Consider the following 22,581-nt stretch of genomic DNA (forward strand, 5'->3'; position numbering starts at 1 on the left):
GGGGCGATCCTTTCGGGGAGTGAGAAGGCAACCAGAGACGAGAAAGGGATGTGGCCAGACAGGCAGATCCCTGCTTTGCTGGGCTGGGGCATCTGGAATCACTCCCCAAAGCGGGGGTCGGGGTGGGGGCAGTGGGACTGGATGTTTGTCGAGCACGCGCCGTGTGCCAGGCACCGTGCGTGGCTCCTTGAGCGGAGTAGCTCAGGTTCCCTTCACCATACCCCAGCACTGTTTCCTCCACTTACAGATGAGAGAACTGACGCTCAGGCAAGCCCAAGCCGGAGTAATTCGCTGGCAAATGACAGAGGTGGGGTTCAAACCCAAACAATCGGTCTCAAGGGCTCACGTTCCTAAGTTCTGAATTATGCTGGCCAGTCAGGGGAAAGCTGACCACATGAGGACAAAGGAGAGTTTTTAATTATAACTAAATAAAGCATAATAGAGTAAGTTCTAGTGGAGGTATAAGCCAAAGAGCTCAGCGGAGGGAACACTTGATTCAGACAAGGAGGCTCCGGGAAGTTTCCTTGGATGAATGACATAACTAAGCTTGCACGAGGAATTTGGTGGGAGAGGAGGGGTAGGGGGTGGGAGGCTGGGCAGACCAGCTTTCTAGCAGTCAAGAGCTGTGGTCACTGGAAGGCGACTCTGGAGATGGAGAAGACATCTGCTTTTGATGGCACTGAGGAGCTCGTAGAGGGAAATGGCATAGCTAGCTTGTGCAGGGTGGTGAACGCCAGGTGAAGAGATTTGAAGTTTATTCCATAGACAATAGGGACTCTTTGGTGGGTTTTCAGAAACAGAGTTCATCGGGGTAGGGATCATCAGCTAGGGATTTCATGATGCTGTTACTGATAGAGTCACAGAGCTGAAAGAACCAGGACTCTTTTCTCCGGACACCCTGTCCATTGCAATCCCGAGCCCTTCAGCCTTAAAGACTTATAATGAAAGGCATGGGATGTAAGCAAAAATTTTGAAAAGAGGGCTGATACACTTTTCAAATATGAGTTTTCTATTGTTTAAATATCCACTAAAAAATCATAAATTATGACTCAACTCAAAAGAACTCTTTAAAACTCCAGATGGGTAAGTGGTATTTAATTGTTCACTAGGACTTCAGAATTTAAATTTTATTCCACTAGGTGGAGAATGATCTAGCTCAGCTTTGAGCTTGCTCTCTAGCTGACCTTGATCAAATATCATCTACCTTCTGGGGCTTGGTCCTCTCATTTACTGAACTAGGAGAGGGTGGGGAGTTGAATCTCTGAGTTGTTCCCTATCTGATCATCCATCACACACACTCTTGAGGTGCATGTTGTATCACCTGGGACTTCATACTCTGAATACTTAGCCTGGGACCTGAAACAGATTAGAGCCAATGTATAATCACTGAATGTATGAAATGAACTGAGCTTTTAATTCAGGCGCCTGTGGAATCTTTAGTGGATTTTTAAACAGAAGGTTTGAAATAGGTGATCTTTTTTTTTTTTAAACAAAAAAGCATAAAAATAAGCAGATCAATAACACAGACAGGCTAGTGTTTCCTCTATAGCTGTAAAAGGTGCTGAGGAACTCAAAGACTCTGGAGTAGAGAAAAGACTGAGGGGAGGAGGCCAAGGACCCTGCAAGGTCAAAGGGGAAACCAAATGTGAAAGAAGTAAATGCTAGAGAGGATGTGGAGAGAAGGGAACCTCCTCCACGGTTGGTGGGAATGTAAACTGGTGCAGCCACTATGGAGAACGGTGTGAAGTTTCCTTACAAAACTAAAAATAGAGCTGCCATACGACCCTGCGATCCCACTCCTGGCCAGATACCTGGAGGAAACCATAATCCAAAAAGATCCATGCGTCCAAATGTTGATTACAGCAATATTTACAATAGCCAGGGCATGGAAGCAACCTAAATGTCCATAATAGAGGAGTGGATAAAGATATGGTGTATGTATGTGTGTATATATATATATATATATATACAGTGGAATACTATTCAGCCATAAAAGCAGCAAAACTGTGCCATCTCCAGAGATGTGGATAGAACCTGCAGACTGTCAACCAGAGTGAAGTAAGTCAGGAAGAGAAAAACAAATAGTATAACATCGCTTATACGAGGAACCTAGAGAAATGTTACAGATGAACTTACTTGCAAAGCAGAAACAGAGACACAGATGTAGAGAATGAATTTATGGATACCAAGGGGGAGAGGGGAGTGGGATGAATTGGGAGACTGGAATTGACGTATAAACACTAACATGTATAACGTGAAAAGTAAAAGTGTTAGTCGCTCAGTCGTGTCCGACTCTTTGCGACCCTATTGACTGTAGCCCGCCAGGCTCCTCTGTCCATGGATCTCTCCAGGCAAGAATACTGGAGTGGGCTGCCATGCCCTCTTCCAGGGGATCTTCCTGACCCAGGGCCTACGTATAAACAGATAACTGATGAGAACCGACTGTACGGCACAGGGAACTCTACTCAGTGCTCTGTGGTGACCTAAGTGGGAAGGCAATCTACTATTTAAAACAGAGGGGGTACATGTATAAGTGATTCACTTTGCTATACAGCAGAAGCCAACACAACATTGTAAAGCAACTATACTCCAATACATTAAAAAAATTTCAAAACCTGAAAAAGCATGGGGGTGGCAGTAGTGTTCTATGAACACCAGATAATTCTGTTTCATCAGACGAGTCCACGTAAGACAACAGTTCTCAACCAGTGAACATGTGGTAATGTTCCTATAGACATTTTTGATCAACGCAGCTAGGGAAGGGAGGCTGCTTCTGCTTCTTGTGGGCAGAGGCCAGGGATGCTGCTAAGCATCCTAGAGTGCCTGGGACAAACTCCCACAACAGAGAATCACCCTTTCCAATATCTCCACTGTGCTGAGGTTGAGGATCCCTGATATGAGGAACTAGGAAATGTTATGGTAGAACATAATGCTTGGGGAGGAAGTTGAATGTGATGCTAAGGAATTCTAGCCTGACCTAGAGGGTTTGTAGTGGGATGTAGTGAACTCTGGGACTAATTCTATATAGTACTTGACCTTCGGGAAGTCACTTAACTTTCCCATACCCTCAGCTCTCTCAATCTGGAATACTGGGGTTATAAGAGTATCTATTTCAGAGGGTCCTTGTGAAGATTAAAGAGTTAATACACACAAAGTCCTCAGAACAGCGTCTGGCACTATTACGTGCTAAATATGTTAGCTATTATCCTTACCATGTGTAGGTAATAGGGAGCTACAGTAGATTCAAGTTTGAGAGAGTAACAAAAGAATCGCTTCGGCTGCTGCTAACACTAGAAAAATGATCTAGAGCTGCGTGATCACCGTGTGACTGTTACATCCACTCAGTGAATAATCCTCCTTCAATCAGCTTCTGCTTCAGATGACACGGCAAGCGGGATGTGTGTGGGTCTGTGTCGCTGTTCTCTAGCCACTCCCTGTCGGGCTCTATTTTCCAGATATCCCAAGCCCACATCCAACTGCCTCTTCAGTCCAGGACCCTCACAGTTTTAATGAATAAGTGGAAGAAGACAGAGGAAGGCAGATGGAAAGATGGCAAGGCAGAAAGCCTTCCACGAAAGCGGCTGCCAGTGACACACACCGCTCACAGGGATTCCAAGGGCAGAGCTGGGGGCGTGTTCTAGGGATTGTTCGAGCTTCTGATACTGTTCTCTAGGAGCCCTTGTTTGTAAACAGATATTCTGCTGATGCTGGGCTTTGTAAGGGCAGACAGAGTCTGGTGGGGGTGGGGGTGGGTAGCGGAGCGTGTTGAAGAAAAAGGCAGGTTGTGTCCGCGAGCCTTAGACCATGTGTTTGTTGTTGAGAATACAAAGACCTCACTGTATTAAATGAAAATGCTTGTTTTACAAGGCGAGTGGGAATATGATAGGTACATGTCCAAAATGCTTCGGAAACTGAAACAACTTCATGCCACGAGGGCTTCCTCCAACATCATGCATCCAGGCGCACACACGGATTGTGAAGTCTTGGGGGCAAAAGACAGTCCCAGAAGCTAAGTGACCATCAGCTCCCTTCTCTGCCCGCTCTATGCAGCCAGCCCTTTCCCCACCAGCCCTGCCTCGATTTCACATTCTCTACTGGGTTCCCACCACCTGCTGACCCAAGCTAGAAGCCATTATTGATCTAAAATATTGGAGTTGATAAAGGGGCCTCCATTCATCTAGACCCGGATCCAGAGCACTGCTGGGAATACTTAAAACCATGTCACTAAGCAGGACAAGCACTTGAATTTTTTTTCAAAGTAGTTTTCAACTTCTGAAGTGAGATTTTCTAACTGTGTTCTAGTAGAAGTGAACGGTTCAGTGGAGGTTTCTCAGATTTTTGTCAAGGACTCACAGTGGTGTGAGGACAAGAACTGGAGTCTCCTAACTCTTGTCCTCGGAGAAGGCAATGGCAACCCACTCCAGTACTCTTGCCTGGAAAATCCCATGGACGGAGGAGCCTGGTGGGTTGCAGTCCATGGAGTCACTAGGAGTCGGACACGACTGAGCGACTTCACTTTCACTTTTCACTTTCATGCATTGGAGAAGGAAATGGCAACCCACTCCAGTGTTCTTGCCTGGAGAATCCCAGGGATGGGGGAGCCTGGTGGGCTGCCGTCTCTGGGATCGCACAGAGTCGGACACGACTGAATTGACTTAGCAGCAGCAGCAGCAACTCTTGTCCTAGCTCTAGCATGAGAAAAGTGAAAACAGTGAAAGTGTTAGTCACTCAGTTGTGTCTGATTCTTTTTGGCCCCATGGACTGTAGCCTGCCAGGCTCCTCTGTCCATGGAATTCTCCAGGCAAGAATGCTGGAGTGGGTAGACATTCCCTTCTCCTAGGGATGTTCCCAACCCAGAGATGGAACCCAGGTCTCCCACACTGCAGGCAGACGCTTTACTATGTGAGTCACCAGGGAAGCAGAGAGCCTGGTAAATAGGCTACATGGATGGAAGGATACATTGGTGAGGGCATGGACTGATGAAAGGGTGGAAAGATCAATGTATGGAGGAGGGATGAAGGGAGGGTGGGAGGGAGGGAAGGAGGGTAGGTGGGTGGATGTTGGGTGCTGCCTGGATGGATGGAAGAGTAGATGGATATTTGGATTCACAGATTCCTGGGTAAAGTCCACAGTGAATAATTACGATAAGGACCACCTCAGGCCACTTTGGAAGTGAACTTGCCTAGTTTAAAACTCAGAGAAACTCAGAGAACAGAGTTTGAATAAACAAAGTTGTAGATTATATTTCTAAGGAATAAACGAACTTCTCCTCAGAGGGAAAAAAAGTCCCCAATTCTATTTACTCCAACAAGGGTACAGATGAAGGAAAGTGCAATTCCTCAGTCTGATATGACAACTCAGCATCAACATTCTCATTTTCACAGATCTCCTAGAGTGTTCAGATTTGAGAGCTGGGACCAGGCTTCAGGAAATGACCCCTTAGGTCTCCTTCTTTTAGGCATTTAAGTCATCATTTGGGGGCCATAGACCCCTTTTAGAAATTGACGAAAACTTTCAACCCGCTCTCCAGAACAATGGGCACAGTCTCAAAGTTCTACAGAAAATGTCTTGAGGACAAGTGTCTTCAAGTCCTCCTGGAGCAAAATGCAAGGAACCCCTCTTCCCCCTATTGGTTTAAAATATTAGTGCTATTCAGATATTTTAGTTGGTACTGGTATTAGCAAGGAAATAAGTGGTAATGATATTCACCAAAATATTAAGTAATAACTAAACAATGAACTAAGCAATAACATCACTAGTGAATTCACACCACGACAGTGGTATAATCGACATTCTACTCTTGGTCTCGTATGATTCATTTTCCACATAGAGGTCAAACTGATCTTTGGAAAACAAACACCAGACCTTGTAACTTCCTTGGTTGAAACTCTGATAACTTTCTAGTTCATCTAGATCAAAATCCACATTCCACAACCTGGGCTACCTTTAGCTTCAGAAACATAGGTCTCGTAATGGCTTGACTATCTGCTTCTTCAACCTGCTAAATCTTCTTTGTCCTGCCTCAAGCTCTGTGCACTAGCTCTTCTGTCTCTTTCTTTTTCTCTCTGGAACTCTATTTGTCTTTTCATACAGCTTGTTCCTCCTCATCTGTCATTCAAGCTTCAGCTTGGCCACCTGCATCGATGTCCTTCTACTCTGGTCATTCTCCACAGCATCCATTTTCATTGCTTGTCACTGTATAAGCCCTTACAACTGATTCCCTATGTATGGTCTTTCTCTCCTCACAAGAATACTAAGTCCACGAGGGCAGGGAACTGTTCTGTCTTTAAGCATTGCACCTCTAAGAGTATTGGGCACATACTACATTTTTATTGACTCTATGGAGATGCATAGAGGGTTTTGGGGAAGCTCTGGTGTGTGGTTTAACCTCTCCCATTCTTGGGACTTTAGATTTCCCAGCTATAAAAGGATAGTTTGGGTCCTACTCAACTATAGGAATCAATGATCTAAAATCTCTATGACCAAGTTCAAGTGAGCTGGACTCAAATCCCAGAAAAATATAACTAGATAGAACAATGGTCAGGAGAACTGGACTCTTGTCCTTCTCTGTCTCTGAGTTGGAGCAGAACTTGGAATCTTTTCCCTGCCTCCTCTGGCCATCAGATTCTCTCCACCTGTGAACTGAAGAGACCAGATCAGAAGTGCTGCAAATTTATGGCATTCATGCATCCAGAAGTCCATTCACATATCTGCCAAACCCCAGCAATGTGCCAGCCCTGGGAAGGTGTGCTGAGATGGCAGGCATGCTTCTCGCCCTCACGCTGTGTTCACATCCTCTGGGAGGTCTCCAGGGCACAGGGGAGGCTTGCAGAGCACATCCTCACCATTGCAGCTGGTTCTTTAGCAGCTCTCTCCAGGGACAGGATAGGAGAAACTGAGAGAAAGCCTGGGGGAGAAGGACTGAAAGCCAATAGAATGATATACTGGCTCATCAGAAAGAAAGGAGGCTTAGTAACAGGGGAAAGGTGGCAGGAATATATACAGGGATTGGGTCAGCTCAGAGGAACCAGAGCCGTGTCGAATGGCTGTCATTCACAAACACGTTTGCTCTCATTGCCTGGCCCTTCGAAGGCTCATCATCATTTCTCAAAGCACCTTTCCTTTCAGACGTCCTCTTTTCTCCCTTATGCGGAGCCATCTCCAATTCATTTCACAAAGTCGACTGAGCACCACCAGCATGGCTGGCGCTGTGTGACAGGTAGGAATAAAGCAGCGATAACGACAGAAATGGTCTCTGCTCAGATGGAGCCTGGAAACAAGTGGAGAAAGACAAGTACGAAGGCATCACAAGAGCATGACAAACGCAGTATGGAGCTGTTGGGTTTGATTCGGGTGGTGATAGACTGAATCGTCGAATCATTTCCTAGTGTCATATTCCTAAAAGCTACTCTAGGTCAATGTCCTTAGCGGAGACATGAATCAAAGAGTGTTTACTGTTCTACTTTGACTTACAGTTCGACGCTTAAAACGTCATGCATGGTACACATCCTTATGCAGGGCAAGGCGCACATTCCACACGCACTCCACCTACTTCACGAATCCCCAACCCTTCTAGGGGGAAGGGACCTTTTTCAGCCCCCCAAATCTCAGAGTACCTTCTAGCCCCCATAACAAACATAGATGTGCAACAACATAGTTTTTCTGCTTCTGAGCTTTTCCAGGACTCTATTAATTGCTTAGTTATAGCAGTTACCATGATGTCATGTAGCTGTTTACCAGTCTGCTTCCGCCACCAGGACTGGGAGTTCCCCAAGGGATGGAACTGTGCCCTGTTCTTTTTAATCTGCATCTCCTAGCTCGGTGTGTAAGACGCAAAGACGTAAAGGTTGCTCAGTAACCAAATAGATGGGTGGATGGATGGAAGGAAGGAAGAAAAGAAGGGAAGCTTACCTCTCTGAATAAACTGCCATTTCCCATTCAACTTTGCAGAATGTCTAGGACAGAGGTTTGGCATGTAAGAAATACTTAAGTTAATAAACAGCTGTATGACATTTCTAATAAGCTCACTAACGTGAACCCACAGATGTATCCATCATCTGACACTGTAAAGGAAAACAAAGTGTCTGGTGGAAAAAGCACTGATCTGGGAGTCACGAGATCCCAGTTCCAGTTTCAATTTTGCTACCAGTTTGTGCGCTTAACCTCACTCAACCCAGTTTAACAAGTTAACTTGCCTAGATCTCCGTTTCTTCATCTAAAAACTGAGCAGATTTTATAAAGCAGACTCTATTGTCTTGGGAAAGGGAAGAACAAGATATCATATTTGCTGCTAGCAGATCAGCTCTAATCAGCCCAGTGGGGTTTTTTGTAAAGGAGTAATCCTGTGAACTCACTACTGGCTCTATAGAGGCTTAATCAGCTCCAATGAGAGCACATCACAAACCAGCCTCGTTACTCCAGAGTCGTTCTTCTGCTCAGAACCCCTGGTTCTCACAGCATACCACCTACATTGGGCCCAAACTGGCTCTGAATGTATCAGGTCCCTCCTCAGATGGTGAGAGGGTCGCCGTCTCTGCTGAGCATGTTCCTGGGGGAACATTTCTCAGGCCCTGATTCCCAAAAGTGAAAGGGGCTCAGTCATGTCTGATTCTTTGCGATCCCATGGACTATAGTCGGTGGAATTCTCCAGGCCAGAATACTGCAGTGGATAGCCTATCCCTTCTCCAGCAGATCTTCCTAACCCAGGAATCGAATCGGGGTCTCCTGCGTTGCATGCGGATTCTTTACCAGCTGAGCTATCAAGGAAGCCTGATTCCCAAAAGAGGAATCCAGAAACATGTTTGGCAGAGCGAATCTTTGAAAGTTTATTAGCTCCTGGTAGACTATGTAAAAGTGGGAAATGCTCTGGTAGACATCAATGGCCTTTTTGTTCAAAAGTTACTGGCAAATAAAATATATTCTGAACAACAAAGAGATTTCTTAGCCAATCTCTTTAAAGTCTTATAATGTTCATTCCAGTTTTTCTTCCATCTCTCTCTCCCTCTATTCCTTCTCTTTTGTCCTTCTCTTTAGTCTCTGTAGATGGTTGCATTAGCCACTGGGGGTAGCCTCATCCATCCAACCAGCCAGCTAGGCAGCCATCTATATAGCATTCACATATATTCATCCTTTCACGGAACATTTACTGAACAGTTACTGTATTCCAAACAATGCACTAGGCCCTATGGATAGAGAGAAAATTAAACTGGCCTCAGCTCCAGTTCCACGACCCTTAAGCCGTGAGGCCTTCAGCAAATCATGTCACTTTCTAAACCAAACTCCGAGGGTCCGGTGTGCAGCCCTCGGCACAGGGCCAGCACACAGTCAGTGCTCGTTATGAGCTGGCGGCTTTTATTACTGTTATTACCGCTGAGAATGCGTCTCCTCCCTCAAGGGTATATAAACAGCGGATAGAGGATTCCAGACCCCAAGGTCACCCCAAGGGCTCACAAGATCAAGGCCAGCCGACGGGAGGCCCGCCAATCACAAAGGAGGGAAAACCCAGGCAACAGATATGACAGCTAGGACACCCGAGGCCCAGCAAGGACCTGCGAGGGGGGACCAGGGTGGAAACCGGAGGAGACAGCAAAGCTTGGGATTACGTGCTGCTGTGCACACACAAAACAAACGCTTCGCAAATGGGCAAAGGACAGAGTGGGAAAGACCAAGGTTAGTCTGGGGCTTGGATTAGAAAGGCCGAGATGTGAGTTGAGGAGGCGTCGACTACACTGTCCCTCCCCCAGCCCGTGTTTGGGAAGGCCAGATTATCTTTTCTTTTCCCTTCTGACTTCTTTGCTCAAGGGGAAATGGAATTAACCACTGTGTAATGTTTCTGAGTGTGACGCACGGGCCAGGTCATGTGTTTTGGTTACGTAATGCAACATGCCTGAGGTTCCCAAGCTCTTTCTCCCAGAATCATTAGAAGTGTAGCTGGTTCCTTTATCCACTCATGCATTCATTAAACAAAAAATCTCTGTATTTGCTTATAAGCGAGGCGTGCGGCCAGGCAGTAGAGAAGCTGAGAGGACCCCTAATTTGCACAGGATAAAACGTGATAAAGAATTCCAGGTGTTTTGATAAATGTGTGCAGAGCATATCGAGACAGATGCATAAGAGAGGTGGCAAACAAGCGGTATTTGGGGAAGAGTCAGAAAGGGTTTCCCAGAAGAGGAACATTGAGCAGAATCCTCTAGATGCTTAAGCGCTCTGCAACACGGTGCCTGCAACATTTCTATGTGGGGATAGAAAGGTATGTCAAGGATCTAGGGGATCTAGGAGGTATGTCAAGTAAAGAAAATGATGGGGAAAAGCCTATGGCATTTATCTGGGGGACTGTAAATAACTGCAGTGCTATTGAAGGGCCTCTAGCTAGAGGCAGTAGAGGCAGATTAGCACTGTAGCAAGATTTGACTGCGGAAAGCTGAAGGACAGGTTGAAGGAGGTGTTGGAGTTGAGGCTCAGAGAAGTGGGCACTTACAATTCTAAGGGAAGAGTCAAAGCAAGAGATGAAGAAAGCCTAAGCTAAGAAAGGGGAAGGAAGGTTGGCTATAAACATGTTAAAAAGGCAGGACAGACAGGATAAATATGCTTCTGCTGCTAAGTCGCTTCAGTCGTGTCCGACTCTGTGCCACCCCAGAGACGGCAGCCCACCAGGCTCCCCCGTCCCTGGGATTCTCCAGGCAAGAACACTGGAGTGGGTTGCCATTTGGTGGGTGACATATCTAGGGCAGGTGACACTAGATGAGGACAGAAGGAATTTTGGAAGAAAGAGGATTCAGCTTTGGACATGTTGAGTTTGAAATGCAGGCTGACATTTTCAATAGACAGCTGGATCTGTGAGTCCAGAGTCCAGCAGAATCTGGAGATAAATGATGCTCCTCAGCAGAGATGGTACTTTGATAGGGAAGGATGCAAAGCAAGGAGGGAAGCAGACCTAGCCCTGGCCTAAGACTCAGAAGACAGAGGATCTTACCCTGAATGGTCACTGGTTTGGACAAGTCACTGTTTCTACCACCCCTTGGTTTCTCATCCTGGGAACGAATGGCTCTGATGCTGACTCTCAAACCCCTGGGTTCTCTGCACTTATGGGAATGTTTCTTCACCAGAGTAGAGGATGCCTTCCTTCCTTACATTTTATGTGTACTGCGCATCTCTTAGAGCAAGGCCACCTTGTTCCTGATTGGCCTGTTATCAGCTCTTTCTCTGTACTCTTACCAGCCTCTGTAGCCAAAAGATCTCCAGTTTCATTGGGGGAAATAAACCCCTCTTTACAAACATATCTGGTGATATTCTGCTCAGCTGTATTTCTTGTTTATAGAGCAAAAAGAATTAAGAAGAAGTGGATGTGGGACAGATGCAGGAATAGCTTCTTGCCTACAAAGGTGGTAGGTACAGGTTAGACCACCAGTCTCTTAAAGGCAAAACAGCAGATCAGGGATCCGTAACAAGTTCTATGCTCCCCCATCCATATACTTGGCCTCCCAGATGACTCAGTGCTAAAGAAGCTACATCCAATGCAGGAGATGCAGGTTCGATCCCTGGGTTCAGAAGATCCCCTGGGGAAAGACATGGCAACGCACTCCAGTATTCTTACCTGGGAAATCCCATGAACAGGAGCCCGGTGGGCTACAGTCCAAGGGGTCACGAAAAGAGCTGGACATGACTGAACCACTAAACAACGACCCACGCACTTCGATCCCAAGCTGCGATCCAGCACCTCCTAGAGTTTCTGTCTCTGTTTCCTCCAAATGGACTGGAACCTGGGACCCTCTCAGGTTTTCCAAAACTGAAACAGGGCCATCTCTCCTACTCTTCCATGGTCCCTGGGTTTGTGACAAGTAATACTGGAAAACATTCTCTTTCTCTTGTTGGAAGAAAAATCTGGGGATGACAGTGCTGGGGATTCCCAGAAGGAGAATAGACTAACAGATGGCTACAGACTCCCGAGTTCTAGTATTTTAATCATGAAGTGATGTGATTAAAGTGATAAGCATGACCAAAAGGCCAATGGTCTACGCCAGTGTCCAGCCACTTGCCTGGAATGGCTTTTGTACAGTAAGAAATTATGAAACCTGAGTATTCTAGCCATAAGCCAAGATGTGATCTCACTGAAAAGGTCACTTGGCGAGTTTTTTAAAAATATATTTACAGCAGCTATTATTAGCAATATCATTCATGTGATGGCTTCCAGCTCTCGGGAAGTACCAATATTCCCTACATAATGTCTTCAGTCAGTCTTTGATGCAGATTCTACCCGTCGGTACTCTGCTTGTGGACAGGAGGCTTTTTGAGGAGACATTAAAGCATACATGTCCATGAGAGAGCCACATTCTAAGTTGGGGTCAGCCAGTGATACCTGAGCAAGAAGGGGCGCCATGTCCTTTTTCAAGGACGAGTGTAGCTGGCAAAGAGGAGCAGTGTGGGCAAGACTTAGTCCCCGAGGGGCACAAGCGCCACCTGGTGGAGGAAGCCTCACTCAAAAAGGAGGAGCACGGGAACGACTGCCAGCACTGATCGTGAGGATCACGGGGCCCCAGGGGACCTCTGCTGGACAGGCCTCTAGGCCAAAGACAGACAAGGATGAGCTCCTCCTCACCCCCACTGTTCGGATGAGGAAAGTGGGCCCCAAGAAGGAAAGTGCGTTACCCAAAGTCAACAGCAAGCTGAGGACTGCGCTGGTCTGGACCTGACCCCCGCCCTCCACCCCCTGCCCTTAGCCCCTTGTGCTTCCTTCTCCAAACCCCACAGCCTCCTCCAGCCAACCCCCCTCTGCTCTGAGGCCTCTGGTCCAGAGTGACTTCTCATCACTGCCTCCCTCCTCTTCCTGCCACCCCAGCCCCACGCAACTCCCTCTTCCTATTTTGTCTATGTTCATAAACATTCACCCAACATGATGAGGTGAGTTTCCTTACTCATTCGTCTTCTGCCTCTTCTTCCTTCTCACTTCTCACCCCCGACTCCAGAATATAAACTCCCTGAGGTCAGAGATATCTTCTTTTGTTCCTTGCTTTGTACTGACAGCCTAAAACTGTGCCTGGCATGCAGAAGAAACTCACTGAATACTTGTTGAATACTTGGGCAGGGAGGGACATGTCCTACACTGCTCCTTGTTTTTAATCTGCTTTGCTTAGAGTCTGTACAATGAACCCATGCTGCTTCTGTGACAGGAAATGATAAAGTGTTTATTCTCTTTGTCCTTCATTTTAGTTTTTGTTTTATGTGAAGACGACAGGAACAAGCCTTTCCTGAGTGGGGAGGGAGGGAAAGGCAATTCCTAGCTCTGCCAAAGGAGATAAACATGTCTAATTTATAGAGTTATTGAGAGAATTAGAAATGGCGTGTAGCAAGGACCGGACACACACAAGACCCACACGAGTTAGCGTTTACTGGGTGCTTCCCCGTGGTCTAGATTCCATTACTAAGCGTTTTCCACATGGAGGCCCAGTTAATCTTCAAAACAACCCTATGAAGTAGGAGCCAGTATCATCCGCATTTCACGGAGCGGAAAAGTGGTGCTTGGTGATATTAAGTAACTTGCCCTAGGTCACACAACTGGCAGGTTGGAGAACCAGCCAGTCACACTCAGGCAGCCTGACTCGAGTTCTACCGTCAATCATTACAAAATACGTCCTCAGTAAACATATGCTCCTTCCTCCCGTTTCCTGAGGGTGTCAGCTCTTTCTTAGTCAACTATAGTTTATCCTCCTCCTCCATCCCCACCGGGCTCTAGAAGGTTCTAGAAGGCTTCCAGGGCCATGGGAGATGCAGAGAAAGAAGGAGCCAAAAAATAAAGAAAGAAAGAAAGAAACAGGGGTAGGTGGAAACGTGAATGAGTGTGTGTGTGTGTGTGTGTGTGCGCGCGTGCCTGTGTGTGAATGGTCACAGTGTGTTTTGGGCTGTCACAATGATTAGGAGATTCTAGGGGATTCTTATGCACAAAACCAAGGATGTAAAATGCTTCCCAATGCTGGGGATGGTTCCATACAGCAAGGAATGCCCTCACGGACATTTCTAATTGCTCTGCAAGGCTCCACCTGCCCCTCCTGTCTCTTGTCTTCCTCGAAAGCTCTCCAGGACGGCCAGTCACCTGGGTTCACAGGTGTATAGGAAGAAGGGCCGAGGGAGCTCCCATGTCTGCACCCTGACTTTCATTTACTCTTTGTGTGACCTTGGGAGAGTCCCTAACCCGCTCCAAGTTGCTGAAATGCAGTTGGAAACCTGTCAGCTCACAGATCACACAGGGATCTAAGACTTCAGCTCCTCCTGTGGCTCTCCAACTCTTTTAAACTTTTTATGATGGAATTCTTCAATCAGGCACAGGAGGACAGACAAAACCTGCATTGAAGCCCGTTGTTTTCTGTCATCTGGCTTCAGCGATCATCAGTCTGCCAATCTTCTTTCATCTACCCCTCTTCCCCCCAACATCCTAATTTTTTTTTTCCTGGAACACTTTAAACAAACAAAATAGACATAACGTCATTTTATCCATAAATACTTCAGTACGCATTTCTAACAGAATAGATCTTTAAAAATGTATAATCACAATACCGGCATCATGACTAACAAAGTTAACAATGTCAGCCCGTGTCCACTTGAATTCTGTCACTGAGAAACTCACACAGTCCTTCAAAGGAAGTCTTGTAGAATCACACAATTCAGGCAGTATAGGGGAAGGGAAGGTACAGGACGCAGAATGGTTTGCTTCCCTTCATCTTTTCCCTGCTGCTGCTGCTGCTGCTAAGTCACTTCAGTCGTGTCCGACTCTGTGCGACCCCATGGACAGCAGCCCACCAGGCTCCCCCATCCCTGGGATTTTCCAGGCAAGAACACTGGAGTGGGTTGCCATTTCCTTCTCCATCACCTCTCCTCAGGGCATTCCTAAGATTGTGGAAATCTTAGGATTTCCAGTGTGAAAGCCCCTGTTTCATTGCTACCCAGCTACGCACGCTGAGAACACTGAAGCAGAGAGGAGCAGTTAAGTTGTCTGGGTCACACGGCAAGTGAGGCAGACCTGTTAATTCCAACATCAAAGGATTCCAGTGAGGTCACACATAGGGAAAGGTTTGCTAACTCAATCACTGTTTATTGTTGGAGTGTGAAGAATGATGATAAAGGTGCCTTTCCAGGAACAACGTGGATCGTACAAAGCACTCACATCTCTCACTTTCTGGATCCTCCAACCAGTGTGGACCTATGGACTAGATTCTGATCTCAGCCGAGAGCTTCTCCTGCCATTGTCTCACCTGGTTCTCGTGACAACATGTGAGATGGGGGTGTTGACTGTAACCACACCTGCAACTCTCTCCCCAGAGGCTCCAGGTCACACAGCTCAGAGGAGGCCAAGCTGGGACTTGAGTCCAGAGTTCCTGGCTCTCAGTTCCAGGTTTTCAAAGGAGCTAAAGGGCCAAGACCCACAAGTCAGGTCTGAGTTGAATGTTTCTAGTAAGTGCATCAAGGCATGAAGCAGAGTCCTCAGCGCAGCAAGAAAAAAAGATAAAAGAGACACTGAGGGAAAGGAAATTAAATTCCAGAGACGGGGCAGCAGGTGAGGGGAGAAGCAGGCACTTACTGAATTCTTAAGCCCTGGACCAGCCATAGGTAGATGAGGCTCAGGCTGCTTGTATAGGGGGTCCTCCTACCTGGGGTCCCTGGGGGTCTTCTCTCTCATCTAAGACACCCTACAGCCAGCGCTGGTTTCAGAGTGATCATAAGGTGAGGGGATTTGGGATGATAGGAACACTTGCCTTCTTTCAGGAAGGACTAGCCCTGGGCAAAGTGGGGAATGCCTTAGCTGGGGTTCCTTCCCTCCTTCCACCTCTTATTCCTCAGAAAAAAAATACACCTCACTGCTCAAGCATGGTGAGAGGTCCATTTGAACTCAGATGTGTGGCACTCCATGTATTATCCCCTTTGTGAAGGAGTGTTTGCTCTTTAAAGGAGGTACCAGAAGGTGAGAATGTGGCTTCACATACAGGACCAGATTTGAAAAAAATGGAATGTCAGTGTGCGTGTGAATGTACACACACACACATACACACACCCTGCCCCTAGGAACCACAGTGGAATTGGGAATGGAAAGGGGGTCCCTTCTGATGGTAATTCAGAACTGGAACAGCTGAACTTCTCTAAAAGCTCTGCCACCGACCAGCTGGGTAAGCAGAAAGCCCTACTCCCTACCCCTGCCCAAGGCCTCAGTTTCTCCACCTGCAGAGCAGGGAGACATCAAGCAGGATCAGCGGTTCTTCTGATGTGGTGGCCCTTCCACATCTCCTGAGAAGGTTTCGAAAAACACCGCTGCCCAGGCCAGTGCCAGACCGTCGACCTCTGAATCCCTGGGAGGCAGCTGGGCAGCAGGAGGTTTTAAAAGCTGGTGATTTTCAGTGCTATGAAATGGGAGCAACTCAACCAAATCACCTCCCAGGCCACCTTGAGAGGGGTAGCTTATGGATACAGTTCAGTTCTCAGCCCCTGTGTGATGCTGGCCCTCAATTTCCCTCTTTCTCCATGGGCTGCTGGACACAGTCCATGCGTGGCTGACCATGCAAAACCCACGTTCCTGAGCCCTCCACCTCTTAGCCTCCAGTTTGCCCTCCTCGGTATAGTGGGGCGAGGGTGATGCAGCCTCCGTCACCCGATCTGTCCACGTGAAGTGCTGGCTGGGGCAACGTGATAGTCAGGGGAGTGTCTGGGGAAGGAGTGAGAGGCATGTGACCACAGAGCTGTGACCGGGATGCACTGTGGCCACTGTCGGGCTTCTGTTCCTGAGGGTGTATTCTCCCTCTGGGTGCTAACTGGCTTTCCTAGTCATTGGTCCTGTGCTGGTGGCCCTCCTCTGGCCCTTATCACCAAGGAGTCATCCAAGTAGGTCAAAGAAGAGGAAATCAAAGTGCAAGGAAGGGATCTGAAGGGGCCCAACTGTTTGTTCCCCAAGATACACTGTCTACTCTAGACAGACTCCCCAGCCACTCCAGCAGGGAAGCCCGAACATGGCATAAACGGGCTGAAGGCAAGGTGGCGAATTAGGAAAGGCAAGAGGGTTACTTACTGGATCCAGCTACCACTCACAGCCATTGACTGAGTCCCCAGGACGAGCTGGTTCTGTGCCAGGTACTTTCTGCCTGCCTATTTCCCTGCATTATCCTGATACCACTATGCCCGTTTTACAGAAGAGGAAGCCAAAGGGACAGAAAGACAAAGTGACCTGACTCAAACCACACAGGAAGTCATTGGCAACAGAAATCCCAAGCCCCGTCTGTCTGATAGATAGTTTGGTGGGAAAAGAAAAAAAAAACAAAACAAAAACCAAAACACCCAGATATGTGAGTCACATCCAGAGTTCCAAGGAGATTTAGATTCACGTTTTATCCCATTTCATCTGCAGGAATACAGTTAGCACACAGAGGGGCAGAAAGGAGTTGTCCGCAGCAGGTCTAAAGAAGGAAAGGGGGCCACTCCTTCTCTCTCCAAAAGTACTGCTGAAGAAGAAGCGGACACTTGCAGCTCGAGGTCACACCTGGGCTCTGTCCACTTCGGGCTAAGTAGCTTCCACCCTCTGAGACTTTGTTTCCTCATTTGGAAAACAGAGGTGACAATGCCCCCCTTGCAGGGTGGCTGTGAGGGTGAAACTGGCAGACACAAGGCAAGCACCTAGCTCAGCGCCTGGCACCTGGGAGGCACCCAGGAAGAGTCACTTTCCTTCCTGCCACTAAGTATCCTCAGTCCACAGAGCCAAGGCTCTTTTGGGATTGAGTGGGTTGTGGGAAGTGCGGGCTGCAGAAGGGCGGAAATAAAGGTCTCTTCTCAGTAGCCTGTCAACTCAGTAGTCCAACATTTAGAACAAAGGAAAGAAGCATGGCAGGAGGAGGTGCTGGAGGGGATTCAGGTAAATCCTTTCCTTCTTGTGAGCAGGGATTCTGGGTCACTAAGGCATGGGGGCGGGAGGAGGTAGCCGTACTTGTGGGGTCCACATTTCACTTATCTAGCAGGTCAGAGAAACTTTAACAAGATTAACTGCTGCTCGGGGCCTCTGCTCCTTGGAGCAAATTGAGTCTTGTTTTCTTTTTCTTCCCCTTCTTTCTCTTTCTGTCAAACTGGAGAGGTATGGTGGGGGAGGGCAGGTGGGGATGAGGGGCAGGGATCTGGATCCTGCCTGGTACGCTATAAAGGCAAAAAGATGTGTCAACAAGCCCCCCTCACCCCCAGACTTGAAAGGGAACCCCAATTGCCATGCCCCAAGTGGCTGGGTGGTGGGTCTGTGAAGGGTGGGAGGTGACGGTGTTTCTCGGACGGGTTTTCTCAGCAGGATAGTGGGTAAGGCCTGGGAATGGACAGGACCAGGCTCAAATCCTAGTTCCTGCCACAGGGGACCCCTCCCCTGGCTGCATCTATCTCCCTGTTTGGCCTAAGAGACAAGATCAGGCCTGGGGGACCTCCTAGGACCCTTTTCACAACAGCCTTAAAGGACTCTTCAACCCTCAGACCATCCACCGTGGGTGGGCCATTCAGAGACTCCGGCACACAGGCACTTTCTAACTTTAGCTCTGCTTTTGCCTGCATAAGCCTTTTCATTTTTATTAATACTCACACACATATATATGTGGGCTTCCTGGTGGATCAGATGATAAAGAATTTGCCTGCACCATGAGAGACTCAGGTTCAATTCCTGGGTTGGGGAGATCCCCTGGAGGAGGGCATGGCAACCCACTCTGGTATTCTTGCCTGGGAAATCCCAAGGACACATGAGCCTGGAGAGTTACAGTCCATGGGGTTGCAAAGAGTTGGACACAACTGAGCAACCGACACACACACATATGTACAGACATGTGTATGTGTGTGTGTGTGTGTGTGTGTGTATATATATATATATATATATTCCCCCCCACCCACTGCCACTTCCCTTTGGGAAAAAATAAAAGGCATGTTTTCTGAGCTTCAGGAACAAACTGCTCCTTCACTCTTCTCTGCCTCTCTGAGCGCCTGTCTGAACTGGTGTCAGTGAAGTTTGAACCGGGGTAGAAATAGCATCCCAGGCGGATCTGGGAGCATGGCCCGCCTCCCAGCAGCGGCGAGGCCTGCCTCTGCCAGACGACAGACCCGGTTAACAGCACCATAAAATTAGACCTTTACGAAACCCAATTGAATCCTGCAGCAAAGAGTGATGTAAGGCAGCCTGGCCTGACAGCGAGGCAGCAACCTTCTGCCTGAAATAGCAGTGAGGTCCCTGCTGGGAGATGCCTGCTCTCTCAAGATAGGTGACCAGGGATTCCTAGGAAAGTGGCGACGCCCCGCCAGAGAGCGCCAGCAGAGGTCAGGTGGCCAACCAGGCACCCCAGGTCGCTGCGGGAGGACGTGGCTTGACACCCTCGTCCAAATTGCCCACCTCAGCCGGCCCTGCCTCTCCCAGCCTGAACTGACACGGAGGAAGGAGCTGCAAAAGTGTTTCTGCAAAGAACCTCTGTTTGTTTGCGTTTTAATTCAAGGAGAAGCAGGTTCTTTTCAGTCCCACAGCCTGTACCGTGTGGAGGATACGCAGAATGAGTCTTTTCTGGCTCAAGGCCAGGTGTTTACACACCGTCAAATCTGGCTCAGATTCAACTAGGGGAGGGGAAAAAAAATCCACCAGAATCCTAGGGAGAAAAGCTCTGAGCTTTCTGGGGCTACACAGCAGCAGTGACTTTTTTTTTCTTTCTCGTTTTGAGAGGAATGTTATTTCCACACATAAAATGGACCAGGCATTTTATACAAGCAATAATAACCTAACGTCCCCCATCCAATTAAAGTATTTTACTGCACAATCTTTGTGTGAGAGAGTGAATGAGTGCTCAAGAGAGTATGTGTGTCAAGAGGGGGCTCCTTGTCTGAATTGCAGACATTTATAAAGCAGGCTCCTGTGGAATCTCAGGTGCTATATGTACGTGTTTGTTTGTTTTGAAAAAGTGCATTTACTACCTTTTCATTGATGATACCTCTATAACCCTGGGCTCTCCACTCTGGAGGAGAAGGTTTCCAAACCCCTGTACCATAGGTATAGACTAGGAAAAAATCAGATCTACTCATTAAAAAAAAAAATCTCCAAGTAGCAGGCTCTGTGTTTTTCCTGTGTTCCGAAAGAGAAGTAAACATACCACAGCCCTGAATTATAAGCATCAGCATTACTATTATGAGTACCGTCTCTTCTCTACATTATAAACCCCTCTGGCTGACTGGGGCTTGGGGGCTAAAACTGAATGAGCTCAGTTTCCCTCTCCTTCCTGAGACGCAAAAAAAAAAAAAAAAAAGAGAAAAAAATAGCATATGATGACGTCAGGCATGGGGGAAAGTCACTTTGTAGCTCTCGGTTTGGGATTCGGTAGCGGGAGAGCGGAGCTTTGCGGTATGTGCTTACTTAGTACGGCAGCAGAGTTTGGGTCCCCGAAATGGGCTTGATGTAAATAGGACAGAGTTAGCAACATTTGAGAAGGTCCATGCCACGACAGAAAGAAGCCGGACTGCCCGGAGAACTCAGAGCTCTCTCCCTTCTAAGAAAGTGTGTGTAAGGGGGTGGGATCGCAAAACGCCTCCAACACGTTTCCTGGCTGCATCGATGGGGGAACCCCTACTCTCACTCTGAGCCATCCGAGGACGGGGCAAGATTGTTTGTGCAGGGAGGGAATCTCCCAGCCAGCAGAGGCAAAACTTTCCTCCTCTCCTCCAGCGCCGCCCCCTCCCTTTCGGCCCCCCAGTTTTATTAAAGACATTGCCACAGATTCATTAAGAGGGGGGAAAATGGATGCTGGAGGATTTCTAAGGTTTGCAACCCTCGCGAAGTGTCCGGTTTCACTGTGGGTTTTGCTATGGAAAGGGGAGGGTGTGAGGAGGGGAACCTAAATTCATTACGGGCTTGTAAAAGTCCCCAATGAGAAAAGCGCCCCGTTTCGCAGCCTAGTCCCGGGAAGACTGGCTGGGTGTGCAGGCGGAAAGTCTCACCCCAGCTCCGAATGACAGGCAAGGGGCTTGAAAAGAGAGAACACGGGACGGCAGTGTGCGTGCGTGTCTGTGGGTGGCTGGGGGTAGGGGGTTCATCCCAGAGGCAGGCAGCAAGTACAGAGCGACTTTGGGGCACTTCAAGTACTTTTAAGTCCTAAGGATCACAACAAGCTTGTAGGCTTTCAGGGTAACTGGGCTAAGTAAAGCGGGGATGGGGGTGGGGGTCATCTCCATTAAAAAGCCAAAGAAATCAATGGTCCCTAGCTTCTATTCGCATGCATCCCAACTGGGTCGTCCTCCCCACCATCCCGAACAGAGACAGTCCACCTGAACATCCAAAACACGATTCTTGTGCACAAGGCTCCCCGAGACCAGCCCTCATCAACTGCGGTCTGGGGTGGCCGGGAGCGCTCCCTGCGTTCTTCCGGAGGGGCTAGGCAGAGACACCTTCCGAGCGCGCCCATTCGGCAGATGGGGCAAAGTGAGGCTCGCGGCTCGTCCTGGAGCCTCTGAGCCGCCAGCTGAGCGGCGGCTCCTGCACAGACACACCCTCCAGCCCCCCGACCATCCCGCCACCCGCGCCCAGGCACCCGCGCGCCCCTGGGGCCGCGGGGCCGGTGCAGCGCCCGCCCGGGAGCCCTTGCCTACCTGTGATCACCGCCGGAGAGCTCTGGCCCCCCTCTGCTCGCAGCCACACTTGCAGCGTGAACGCGTCCCGGGGCAGCTCGAGGTCGGCTCGCAGGCGCAGCTGCTCGCCTCGCCCGCTGAAATAGAGCGCCCGGCTCGGCGGGCTCGGCTCCTCCGCGGCGCCCCTTGCCTCCCGCTGCTGCCGCCGCCGGGGGACGCGCACGGCTTCCCAGGCACCGCCCGGCGGCGGCGGCGGCGGCGGCGGCGGCGAGGCGCGGCGGCCGCGGGCCGCCCGGGTGGCGCAGGTGGCCGGGCCGGCGGCGGGGCGCGGGGGCGGCCGGCCCGCGGGTCTCTCCGGGCCCGGCGGGGGCGCTCGGCCAGCCCGCAGCCCAGCGCGGCGCTCAGCAGCCCCAGGCGCAGCACCCAACTCCAGAGCCGCATGTCCGACGGTCCCCCCGCCCCCTTCGCCCCTGCACCGCCGCCCGGAGCTGCCAGCTTTAGGAGCCTCGGCGCCTCGACTTTCTTCGCTTCTTCACCCTTCTTGGGCGAGCCCCCCCTTCCACTTGCTTTTTTCTTTTCTTTCTCGCTTTCCTCCTCAAGGTGTGTGCTCCACTCCCCCCACCTTTGAAAAAATACAGCCCAACTCCTCCTGGTTGGCAATTAATTTCTCTCTCCGCTCCTTTATCTGCCTTATTCCCCCCTCTAACAGCTGGTTGCCTTCCTCCTTGTTTTATTTCATTTTATTTTATATGATTTCTCGCTCTTAAAAAAAAAAAAAAAAGCTCCTCTAAGACACTGATCCGCTGAATTCCCTCCCCCCCAAAAGATGCTCTAATTTATTTATTTTTTGCGTCCTTTATAACACAAGCCACAACCCCCTTCTCCCCCCCCCCCAGTCCCCCCTCCCCTCCCTCCTTCTTCACAAAATGAAAGGAAAGAGGGGGGAAAAATCCCTCAGAAGATGAGTAAACAAGCGTATGCTAATCTGCT

The 22,581-nt window shown here is 48.8% G+C and overlaps 1 protein-coding gene across 1 annotated transcript in view; it reads right to left on the reverse strand.

Annotated features, from left to right (window-relative positions):
* PAPPA (pappalysin 1) overlaps nucleotides 1-22,348 on the reverse strand; it is a 267,243-nt gene extending 244,895 nt beyond the window's left edge. The window contains 2 exon segments of the mRNA XM_070375021.1: nucleotides 21,613-21,927; nucleotides 21,930-22,348. Coding sequence (XP_070231122.1) covers nucleotides 21,613-21,927; nucleotides 21,930-22,032 — 418 coding nt within the window. The 5' untranslated portion in view covers nucleotides 22,033-22,348.
* Nucleotides 22,349-22,581: the final 233 nt, after the last annotated feature.

The sequence above is a fragment of the Bos mutus genome, chromosome 8 (assembly GCF_027580195.1).
Source record: "Bos mutus isolate GX-2022 chromosome 8, NWIPB_WYAK_1.1, whole genome shotgun sequence".
Lineage (NCBI taxonomy): Eukaryota > Metazoa > Chordata > Mammalia > Artiodactyla > Bovidae > Bos > Bos mutus.